At 45.2% G+C, this 11,968-nt stretch overlaps 1 protein-coding gene across 2 annotated transcripts in view; it reads right to left on the minus strand.

The window, feature by feature from the left end:
• Positions 1-11,724, minus strand: part of LOC121269316 (E3 ubiquitin-protein ligase ZFP91-like) — a 171,681-nt gene extending 159,957 nt beyond the window's left edge. For both annotated transcript variants that reach the window (XM_041173859.1, XM_041173857.1), the window contains exons 1-2: positions 11,648-11,724; positions 10,520-11,329 (exon numbers count right to left, since the gene is read on the minus strand). In XM_041173859.1, coding sequence (XP_041029793.1) covers positions 10,520-11,329; positions 11,648-11,708 — 871 coding nt within the window. In that variant the 5' untranslated portion in view covers positions 11,709-11,724. The remainder of the gene's footprint in view (positions 1-10,519; positions 11,330-11,647) is intronic.
• Between the last annotated feature and the right edge of the window lie 244 nt (positions 11,725-11,968).

Raw genomic sequence — 11,968 nt, forward strand, 5'->3', positions numbered from 1 at the left:
AGCGTTTGTTATAGAGTCGATCGGGACGGAGCGTTTGTTATAGAGTCGATCGGGACGGAGCGTTTGTTATAGAGTCGATCGGGACGGAGCGTTTGTTATAGAGTCGATCGGGACGGAGCGTTTGTTATAGAATCGATCGGGACGGAGCGTTTGTTATAGAATCGATCGGGACGGAGCGTTTGTTATAGAATCGATCGGGACGGAGCGTTTGTTATAGAATCGATCGGGACGGAGCGTTTGTTATAGAATCGATCGGGACGGAGCGTTTGTTATAGAATCGATCGGGACGGAGCGTTTGTTATAGAATCGATCGGGACGGAGCGTTTGTTATAGAATCGATCGGGACGGAGCGTTTGTTATAGAGTCGATCGGGACGGAGCGTTTGTTATAGAGTCGATAGGGACGGAGCATTTGTTATAGAGTCGATAGGGACGGAGCGTTTGTTATAGAATCGATAGGGACGGAGCGTTTGTTATAGAATCGATAGGGACGAAGCGTTTGTTATAGAATCGATAGGGACGGAGCGTTTGTTATAGAATCGATAGGGACGGAGCGTTTGTTATAGAATCGATAGGGACGGAGCGTTTGTTATGGAATCGATAGGGACGGAGCGTTTGTTATGGAATCGATAGGGACGGAGCGTTTGTTATGGAATCGATAGGGACGGAGCGTTTGTTATAGAATCGATAGGGACGGAGCGTTTGTTATAGAATCGATAGGGACGGAGGGCTTGTTATGGAATCGATAGGGACGGAGCGTTTGTTATAGAATCGATAGGGACGCAGTGTTTGTTACAGAATCGATAGGGACAGAGGGTTTGTTACAGAATCGAAAGGGACGGAGTGTTTGTTATATAATCGTTAGGGACGGAGCGTTTGTTATAGAATCGATAGGGACGCAGTGATTGTTATAGAATCGATAGGGACAGAGGGTTTGTTACAGAATCGAAAGGGATGGAGTGTTTGTTATATAATCGATAGCGACGGAGTGTTTGTTATAGAATCAATAGGGACGGAGCGTTTGTTATAGAATCAATAGGGACGGAGCGTTTGTTATAGAATCAATAGGGACGGAGCGTTTGTTATAGAATCGATAGGGACGGAGCGTTTGTTATAGAATCGATAGGGACGGAGCGTTTGTTATAGAATCGATAGGGACGGAGCGTTTGTTATAAAACGGATCGTAACGGAGTGTTTGTTATAGAATCAATAGGGACGTTGTGTTTCTTATGGAATCGATAGGGACGGAGTGTTTGTAATAGAATCGATGGGGACAGAGTGTTTGTTATAGAATCGATCGGGACGGAGTGTTTGATATTGAATCGATAGGGATGGAATGTTTGTTATAGAATCGATAGGGATGGAGTGTTTGTTATAGAATCGATTGGGACGGAGTGTTTGGTATAGAATCGATCGGGACGGAGTGTTTGTTACAGAATCGATAGGGACGGAGTGTTTGTTATAGAATCGATAGGGACGGAGTGTTTGTTATAGAATCGATCGGGATGGAGTGTTTGATATTGAATCGATAGGGACGGAATGTTTGTTATAGAATCGAAAGGGACGGAGTGTTTGGTATAGAATCGATAGGGACGGAATGTTTGTTATAGAATCAATAAGGACGGAGTGTTTGGTATAGAATCGATCAGAACGGAGTGTTTGTTATAGAATCGATAGGGATTGGGTGTGTTGCTTATAGAATCGGTCGTAACAGAGTGTTTGTTACAGAAGCGATAGGGACGGAGTGTTTGTTATAGAATCGATAGGGACGGAGTGTTTGTTATAGAATCGATAGGGACGGAGTGTTTGTCATAGAATCGATAGGGACGGAGTGTTTGTTACACAATCTATAGGGACGGAGTGTTTGTTATAGAATCGATAGGGACGGAGTGTTTGTTATAGGTCGATAGGGACTGGGTGTGTTTTTTATGGAATCGATAGGGACGGAGAGTTTGTTATAGAATCGACAGGGACGGAGAGTTTGTAATAGGATCAATAGGGACGGAGCATTTCTTATACAATCGTTAGGGACGGAATGTATGTTATAGACACGATAGGGATGTGGTGTTTGTTATGGAATCGATAGGGACTGGGAGCGTTTGTTATGGAATCAAAAGGGACTGGCAGTGTTTATTATGGAATCAAAAGGGACTGGGAGTGTTTGTTATAGAATCGATCGTAACGCAGTGTTTGTTACAGAATCGATCGGGACGGAGTGTTTGTTACAGAATCGATCGGGACGGAGTGTTTGTTATAGAATCGATCGGGACGGAGTGTTAGTTATAGAATCGATCAGGACGGAGTGTTAGTTATAGAATCGATCGGGACGGAGTGTTAGTTATAGAATCGATCGGGACCCAGTGTTAGTTATAGAATTGATAGGGACGGAGTGTTTGTTATAGAATCGATAGGGACGGAGTGTTTGTTATAGAATCGATAGGGACGGAGTGTTTGTTACAGAATCGATAGGGTCTGGGCGTGTTTGTTATAGAATCGATCAGAACGAATGTTTGTTATAGCATCGATCGTAACGGAGAGTTTGTTACAGAATCAATAGGGACAGAGTGTTTGGTATAGAATCGATCGGGATGGGGAGTTTGTTATAGAATCGATAGGGACGGAGCGTTTGTTATAGAATCGATAGGGACGGAGCGTTTGTTATAGAATCGATAGGGACGGAGCGTTTGTTATAGAATCGATAGGGACGAAGCGTTTGTTGTAGAATCGATAGGGACGGAGCGTTTGTTATAGAATCGATAGGGACGGAGCGTTTGTTATAGAATCGATAGGGACGGAGCGTTTGTTATAGAATCGATAGGGACGGAGCGTTTGTTATGGAATCGATAGGGACGGAGCGTTTGTTATGGAATCGATAGGGACGGAGCTTTTGTTATGGAATCGATAGGGACGCAGTGTTTGTTACAGAATCGATAGGGACAGAGGGTTTGTTACAGAATCGAAAGGGACGGAGTGTTTGTTATATAATCGATAGGGACGGAGCGTTTGTTATAGAATCGATAGGGACGCAGTGTTTGTTATAGAATCGATAGGGACAGAGGGTTTGTTACAGAATCGAAAGGGATGGAGTGTTTGTTATATAATCGATAGCGACGGAGTGTTTGTTATAGAATCGATAGGGACGGAGCGTTTGTTATAGAATCGATAGGGACGGAGCGTTTGTTACAGAATCGATAGGGACAGAGGGTTTGTTACAGAATCGAAAGGGATGGAGTGTTTGTTATATAATCGATAGCGACGGAGTGTTTGTTATAGAATCGATAGGGACGGAGAGTTTGTTATAGAATCGATAGGGACGGAGCGTTTGTTACAGAATCGATAGGGACGGAGCGTTTGTTACAGAATCGATAGGGACAGAGGGTTTGTTACAGAATCGAAAGGGATGGAGTGCTTGTTATATAATCGATAGGGACGGAGCGTTTGTTATAGAATCGATAGGGACGCAGTGTTTGTTATAGCATCGATAGGGACAGAGGGTTTGTTACAGAATCGAAAGGGATGGAGTGTTTGTCATAGAATCGATAGGGACGGAGTGTTTGTTACACAATCTATAGGGACGGAGTGTTTGTTATAGAATCGATAGGGACGGAGTGTTTGTTATAGGTCGATAGGGACTGGGTGTGTTTTTTATGGAATCGATAGGGACGGAGAGTTTGTTATAGAATCGACAGGGACGGAGAGTTTGTAATAGGATCAATAGGGACGGAGCATTTCTTATACAATCGTTAGGGACGGAATGTATGTTATAGACACGATAGGGATGTGGTGTTTGTTATGGAATCGATAGGGACTGGGAGCGTTTGTTATGGAATCAAAAGGGACTGGCAGTGTTTATTATGGAATCAAAAGGGACTGGGAGTGTTTGTTATAGAATCGATCGTAATGCAGTGTTTGTTACAGAATCGATCGGGACGGAGTGTTTGTTACAGAATCGATCGGGACGGAGTGTTTGTTATAGAATCGATCGGGACGGAGTGTTAGTTATAGAATCGATCAGGACGGAGTGTTAGTTATAGAATCGATCGGGACGGAGTGTTAGTTATAGAATCGATCGGGACCCAGTGTTAGTTATAGAATTGATAGGGACGGAGTGTTTGTTATAGAATCGATAGGGACGGAGTGTTTGTTATAGAATCGATAGGGACGGAGTGTTTGTTACAGAATCGATAGGGTCTGGGCGTGTTTGTTATAGAATCGATCAGAACGAATGTTTGTTATAGCATCGATCGTAACGGAGAGTTTGTTACAGAATCAATAGGGACAGAGTGTTTGGTATAGAATCGATCGGGATGGGGAGTTTGTTATAGAATCGATAGGGACGGAGCGTTTGTTATAGAATCGATAGGGACGGAGCGTTTGTTATAGAATCGATAGGGACGGAGCGTTTGTTATAGAATCGATAGGGACGAAGCGTTTGTTGTAGAATCGATAGGGACGGAGCGTTTGTTATAGAATCGATAGGGACGGAGCGTTTGTTATAGAATCGATAGGGACGGAGCGTTTGTTATAGAATCGATAGGGACGGAGCGTTTGTTATGGAATCGATAGGGACGGAGCATTTGTTATGGAATCGATAGGGACGGAGCGTTTTTATGGAATCGATAGGGACGCAGTGTTTGTTACAGAATCGATAGGGACATAGGGTTTGTTACAGAATCGAAAGGGACGGAGTGTTTGTTATATAATCGATAGGGACGGAGCGTTTGTTATAGAATCGATAGGGACGCAGTGTTTGTTATAGAATCGATAGGGACAGAGGGTTTGTTACAGAATCGAAAGGGATGGAGTGTTTGTTATATAATCGATAGCGACGGAGTGTTTGTTATAGAATCGATAGGGACGGAGCGTTTGTTATAGAATCGATAGGGACGGAGTGTTTGTTACAGAATCGATAGGGACAGAGGGTTTGTTACAGAATCGAAAGGGATGGAGTGTTTGTTATATAATCGATAGCGACGGAGTGTTTGTTATAGAATCGATAGGGACGGAGCGTTTGTTACAGAATCGATAGGGACGGAGCGTTTGTTACAGAATCGATAGGGACGGAGCGTTTGTTACAGAATCGATAGGGACAGAGGGTTTGTTACAGAATCGAAAGGGATGGAGTGCTTGTTATATAATCGATAGGGACGGAGCGTTTGTTATAGAATCGATAGGGACGCAGTGTTTGTTATAGCATCGATAGGGACAGAGGGTTTGTTACAGAATCGAAAGGGATGGAGTGTTTGTTATATAATCGATAGCGACGGAGTGTTTGTTATAGAATCAATAGGGACGGAGCGTTTGTTATAGAATCAATAGGGACGGAGCGTTTGTTATAGAATCGATAGGGACGGAGCGTTTGTTATAGAATCGATCGGGACGGAGTGTTAGTTATAGAATCGATCGGGACCCAGTGTTAGTTATAGAATCGATAGGGACGGAGTGTTTGTTATAGAATCGATAGGGACGGAGTGTTTGTTACAGAATCGATAGGGTCTGGGCGTGTTTGTTATAGAATCGATCAGAACGAATGTTTGTTATAGCATCGATCGTAACGGAGAGTTTGTTACAGAATCAATAGGGACAGAGTGTTTGGTATAGAATCGATCGGGATGGGGAGTTTGTTATAGAATCGATAGGGACGGTGCGTTTGTTATAGAATCGATAGGGACAGAGCGTTTGTTATAGAATCGATAGGGACGGAGCGTTTGTTATAGAATCGATAGGGACGGAGCGTTTGTTATAGAATCGATAGGGACGGAGCGTTTGTTATAGAATCGATAGGGATGGAGCGTTTGTTATAGAATCGATAGGGACGCAGCGTTTGTTATAGAATCGATAGGGACGCAGCGTTTGTTATAGAATCGATAGGGACGGAGCGTTTGTTATAGAATCGATAGGGACGGAGCGTTTGTTATAGAATCGATAGGGACGGAGCGTTTGTTATGGAATCGATAGGGACGGAGCGTTTGTTATGGAATCGATAGGGACGCAGTGTTTGTTACAGAATCGATAGGGACAGAGGGTTTGTTACAGAATCGAAAGGGACGGAGTGTTTGTTATATAATCGATAGGGACGGAGCGTTTGTTATAGAATCGATAGGGACGCAGTGTTTGTTATAGAATCGATAGGGACAGAGGGTTTGTTACAGAATCGAAAGGGATGGAGTGTTTGTTATATAATCGATAGCGATGGAGTGTTTGTTATAGAATCGATAGGGACGGAGCGTTTGTTATAGAATCGATAGGGACGGAGCGTTTGTTACAGAATCGATAGGGACAGAGCGTTTGTTACAGAATCGAAAGGGACGGAGTGTTTGTTATATAATCGATAGGGACGGAGCGTTTGTTATAGAATCGATAGGGACAGAGGGTTTGTTACAGAATCGAAAGGGATGGAGTGTTTGTTATATAATCGATAGCGACGGAGTGTTTGTTATAGAATCGATAGGGACGGAGCGTTTGTTATAGAATCGATAGGGACGGAGCGTTTGTTACAGAATCGATAGGGACAGAGGGTTTGTTACAGAATCGAAAGGGACGGAGTGTTTGTTATACAATCGATAGGGACGGAGCGTTTGTTATAGAATCGATAGGGACAGAGGGTTTGTTACAGAATCGAAAGGGATGGAGTGTTTGTTATATAATCGATAGCGACGGAGTGTTTGTTATAGAATCAATAGGGACGGAGCGTTTGTTATAGAATCAATAGGGACGGAGCGTTTGTTATAGAATCGATAGGGACGGAACGTTTGTTACAGAATCGATAGGGACGGAACGTTTGTTATAGAATCGATAGGGACGGAGCGTTTGTTATAAAACGGATCGTAACTGAGTGTTTGTTATAGAATCAATAGGGACGATGTGTTTCTTATGGAATCGATAGGGACGGAGTGTTTGTAATAGAATCGATCGGGACGGAGTGTTTGATATTGAATCGATAGGGATGGAGTGTTTGTTATAGAATCGATTGGGACGGAGTGTTTGGTATAGAATCGATCGGGATGGAGTGTTTGTTACAGAATCGATAGGGACGGAGTGTTTGTTATAGAATCAATAGGGACGGAGTGTTTGTTATAGAATCGATCGGGATGGAGTGTTTGATATTGAATCGATCGGGACGGAGTGTTAGTTATAGAATCGATCGGGACGGAGTGTTAGTTATAGAATCGATCGGGACGGAGTGTTAGTTATAGGGCGATAGGGACTTGGTGTGTTTGTTATAGAATCGATCAGGACGGAGTGTTGTTACAGAATCGATAGGGACGGAGTGTTTGTTATAGAATCGATCGGGACGGAGTGTTTGTTACTGAATCGATAGGGACGGAATGTTTGTTATAGAATCAATAAGGACGGAGTGATTGGTATAGAATCGATCAGAACGGAGTGTTTGTTATAGAATCGATAGGGATTGGGTGTGTTGGTTATAGAATCGATCGTAACGGAGTGTTTGTTACAGAATCTATAGGGACGGAGTGTTTGTTATAGAATCGATAGGGACGGAGAGTTTGTTATAGAATCGACAGGGACGGAGAGTTTGTTATAGGATCAATAGGGACGGAGCATTTCTTATACAATCGTTAGGGACGGAATGTATGTTATAGACACGATAGGGATGTGGTGTTTGTTATGGAATCGAAAGGGACTGGGAGCGTTTGTTATGGAATCGAAAGGGACTGGGAGTGTTTGTTACAGAATCGATCGGGACGGAGTGTTTGTTACAGAATCGATCGGGACGGAGTGTTTGTTACAGAATCGATCGGGACGGAGTGTTTGTTACAGAATCGATCGGGAGCTTGTTGTTGTTATAGAATCGATCGGGACGGAGTGTTTCTTAGAATCGATAGGGACGGAATGTTTGTTATAGACACGATAGGGACGGAGTGTTTGTTATGGAATCGATAGGGACTGGGAGCGTTTGTTATGGAATCGATAGGGACTGGGAGCGTTTGTTATGGAATCGATAGGGACTGGGAGCGTTTGTTATGGAATCGATAGGGACTGGGAGCGTTTGTTATGGAATCGATAGGGACTGGGAGTGTTTGTTATAGACTCGATAGGGACGGAGTGTTAGTTATAGACTCGATAGGGACGGAGTGTTAGTTATAGAATCTATCGGGATGGAGTGTTAGTTATAGAATCGATAGGGACGGAGTGTTTGTTATAGAATCGATCGGGACCTTGTGTTTGTTATAGAATCGATCGGGACGGAGTGTTTCTTAGAATCGATAGGGACGGAATGTTTGTTATAGACACGTTAGGGACGGAGTGTTAGTTATAGAATCGATAGGAAAGGAGTGTTAGTTATAGAATCGATAGGGACGGAGTGTTAAAGAATCGATAGGGATGGAGTGTTAAAGAATCGATAGGGATGGAGTGTTAGTTATAGAATCGATAGGGACGGAGTGTTAGTTATAGAATCGATAGGGACGGAGTGTTAGTTATAGAATCGATAGGGACTGAGTGTTAGTTATAGAATCGATCGGTACGGAGTGTTTGTTATAGAATCTATAGGGACGGAGTGTTTGTTATAGAATCGATAGGGATGAAGTGTTTGTTATAGAATCATTAGGGACTATGTGTGTGTGTGTGTGTGTGTTACAGAATCGACAGGGACTGTGTGTGTCTGTGTGATACAGAATCGATAGGGTCGGGTGTGTGTGTTTTATAGAATCGATAGGGTCTGGTGTTAGTGTTTTATAAAATTGATAGGGTCTGGCTGTGTGTGTAGCGGAGCTAATAGGGACTGGGTGTGTGTGCTTGCTATAGTATCGTTAGGGGCTAGATGTGTGTGCTTTATGGAATCGATAGGGACTGCGTGTGTATGTTTTATGGAATCGATAAGGACTGGGTGTGTGTGTTTTATGGAATCGATAAGGACTGGGTGTGTGTTATAGAACTGATAGGGACTGCGAATGCTTGTGTTTGAAAATTGACAGGGACTGGGTATGTTTCTGGTATAGAATCAATAGACTTGAACTGTATGTGTTATAGAATCAATAGGGATTGGGTGCGTTTGTGTTATAGAATTGGTAGGAACTGGGGGTGTGTTGTACACACACAGCCAGGCCCTACTGATTCTGTTGCACACAAACACAGCCAGACCCTATTGATTCTAAAGCACACCCATGCCCTATCGATTCTATAGCACACACACCTAGTCCCTATCAATTCAATAACAAACACACTCAATCCCTATTGGTTCAAGAACACACACATCCTGTCCCTATCGATTCGATAACACACTCAGTCCCTATTGGTTCTAGAACACACACATCCTGTCCCAACTGATTCTATAACAAACTTACACCCAACCGCTGTCGATTCAAAACAAACCTGCACATACCCAGTCCCTGATTGCATAAAACACACACCCAACTCCCTATCAATTCTATAACACACACACCTCGTCCCTTTTGATTCTATAATTCACACGCACCCAGTCGCTATCGATTCTATAAAACACACCAACCCAGTCCCCATCGATTCTACAATGTGACTAGACAAATTTATGCCGATTTCAACACACTACTGCATACTGCAAATCCAGTCCCTATCGATTCTAAAACAGACACACACACATCTAGTCCCTGTTGAATCTATAACACACACCCCCCCCAAGCCTTATCGATTCTATAACACACTCAAACCCCGCCCATATCAATTCGAAAAAACACACAGCCAATCCCTTTGGATTCAATAATACACTCACACCCTGTCCCAGTCAATTCCACAACACACACGCTCACACAGACACAGCCAGACCCTATCAATTCAACAAATCACACACACCCAGGACCAATCAATTCCAGAAAAAGCACACACGAAGACCCTATTGATTCAAGAGAACACAACACCATGCCCTATCAATTGTACAACACACACACCCCCAATCACTTTTGATTCGAAAAAACACACACCCAGTCATTTTTCATTCTATAACTCACATATCCTCATTCCATGTTATGTGGGGAGGTAACCTTCCCTCCCGGGCGCGCACGGAGGCCGTCTCTCCCTCCCGGGCGCGCACGGAGGCCGTCTCTCCCTCCCGGGCGCGCACGGAGGCCGTCTCTCCCTCCCGGGCGCGCACGGAGGCCGTCTCTCCCTCCCGGGCGCGCACGGAGGCCGTCTCTCCCTCCCGGGCGCGCAGAGGTCGTCTCTCCCTCCCGGGCGCGCACAGAGGCCGTCACTCCCCCTCTCACATGCGTACGCACACAGACTGTGTCAAACTAAGACTGTCACTCACTGTCAGGCCAAGTCTTGCACACTGACAAGCCATCTCTCTCATGGGTGTGCTGTCAGGCCGTCCCTCTCTATCTCGTGGCCATGCACGCACACTGCCACTGGGGTCGGGCACCTGCACGCACTGCCACGGTGTGCGCACTGCCGCAGGTGGCACACAGACATTGACACACACGTGCATATACACAAAGGCGTGCGGGTGTGCACGGCCATTCAGACACACAGGCAGTCCCTTTGAACGCAAACACACACAACAGCGCTGTTGATTCTAACCTCACCTTCCTGCTGCTGCTCCTCCTGCCTGGTATTTGCCTTTTCATTTGGCTGGTCCTCACTGTCTGACTCGCACACTAGCTGCAGTAGGTCAGCATTGTCCAGTTGTGCTGGTGTACGGCCTGCTTTCCTGCAGTTTCTCCGGGGCCTGCCTGGGGTTGTGGCACCTTGTGGAGTGACATCTTCTTGGCTCGGAGTGGCTGGGAGACTCTCCACTAGGGTGGGCTGCTCAAAGCTGTGGTTGTCGCCTGCCTTTCCCTCGCCCTCTGCCTGGACAGGTTGTACCGGTGGTGTTGGGGTCTCAGCCTCTTCCTGGGCCTCAGGTAATACTGCATGAATGCTGCTCGCAGGTTCACCATCCTTTCTCATTTGGCAGCTTGCCCCTCCTGCGTCGCCATCCGTTGTGACGCTGGAGTCTCTCTCCTTTACTTGCTCGTCACTAAACACTTCCTGAGATCCCTCCTTTGTCACTCTCTCTGACCCCAGCCGGGCCCGCTTGCCATTGGCCGGCAAGGTGCTCAGAACCCGTCTCTTGGGCCGGCCAGTGCTGCGTGCAGGAGCCCGAGCTGCCCTCTGCTCTCCGCCACCTTCCTCCACTCCCTTTCTTAAAGCCAGCATCTCCCAAGAGTAGGAATGGCCCCCGGCACAGCTCCACACCACAGTCACTGAGTCTTCTACACGCCCTGACACGATTGACTTCAGGTTCGGGATGAAGCCACACTCCCTGCTATGGTCATGTGACCAGACCATCAGTTGACGCAGGGCATCGCAAGACGTGTGCAAATGGTCAATGTTTTCAGCCGAACAAACCTTCCCTGGGTGGGAGAGGACAAAACATTAAGCTAAATAGTGAGTAAACATCCCTCTATACTGTCCCCATCAAATCCTCCCAGGGCAGGTATAACATGCGATTGGATTCAGAGTAAAGCACCCTCTACACTGTCCCCATCAAACACTATCAGGATGGAACATATCAAATCCCAAGCATGCAATAGGGTGTTGAAATAAGATAAAAATTTCTCCAGTCATATGGTGACTTTCCACAGCTGATTACACTACAAAGCAACTTGTTTGGCAATGATGGCCTGAGCTCGTGAAAGGAACTTTATAAGTGTGAAGTGTTTGCTCTTTACCTGAACAGCTCCCTCGGCTCCTTGCTGAGAAACTGCAGAGAAATATAAAAATTAAGGTCATACACTATCAAGTCAACAATACATCCCTCACTCTCATTGCTCTGTCCTTCCATCCAGCAAAATGTTTCCCTCCTTTGCCCCTGAAACATCTCTCCTTCAATGGCACGCTGTGCCCTTTTCCCAGCATGCCTCAACTTGAACACTGAACTACAACAGCAATCTCTCTCTTTCCCACCATTCTCGCTCATGGTCTCCCTCCCCAGCCTCACACCCACAAACACACACTTCAACCAAGATAAAAGAAAAACATTGCGGATGCTG

This window comes from Carcharodon carcharias, chromosome 24, assembly GCF_017639515.1.
Source record: "Carcharodon carcharias isolate sCarCar2 chromosome 24, sCarCar2.pri, whole genome shotgun sequence".
In the NCBI taxonomy this organism is placed as follows: Eukaryota; Metazoa; Chordata; class Chondrichthyes; order Lamniformes; family Lamnidae; genus Carcharodon; species Carcharodon carcharias.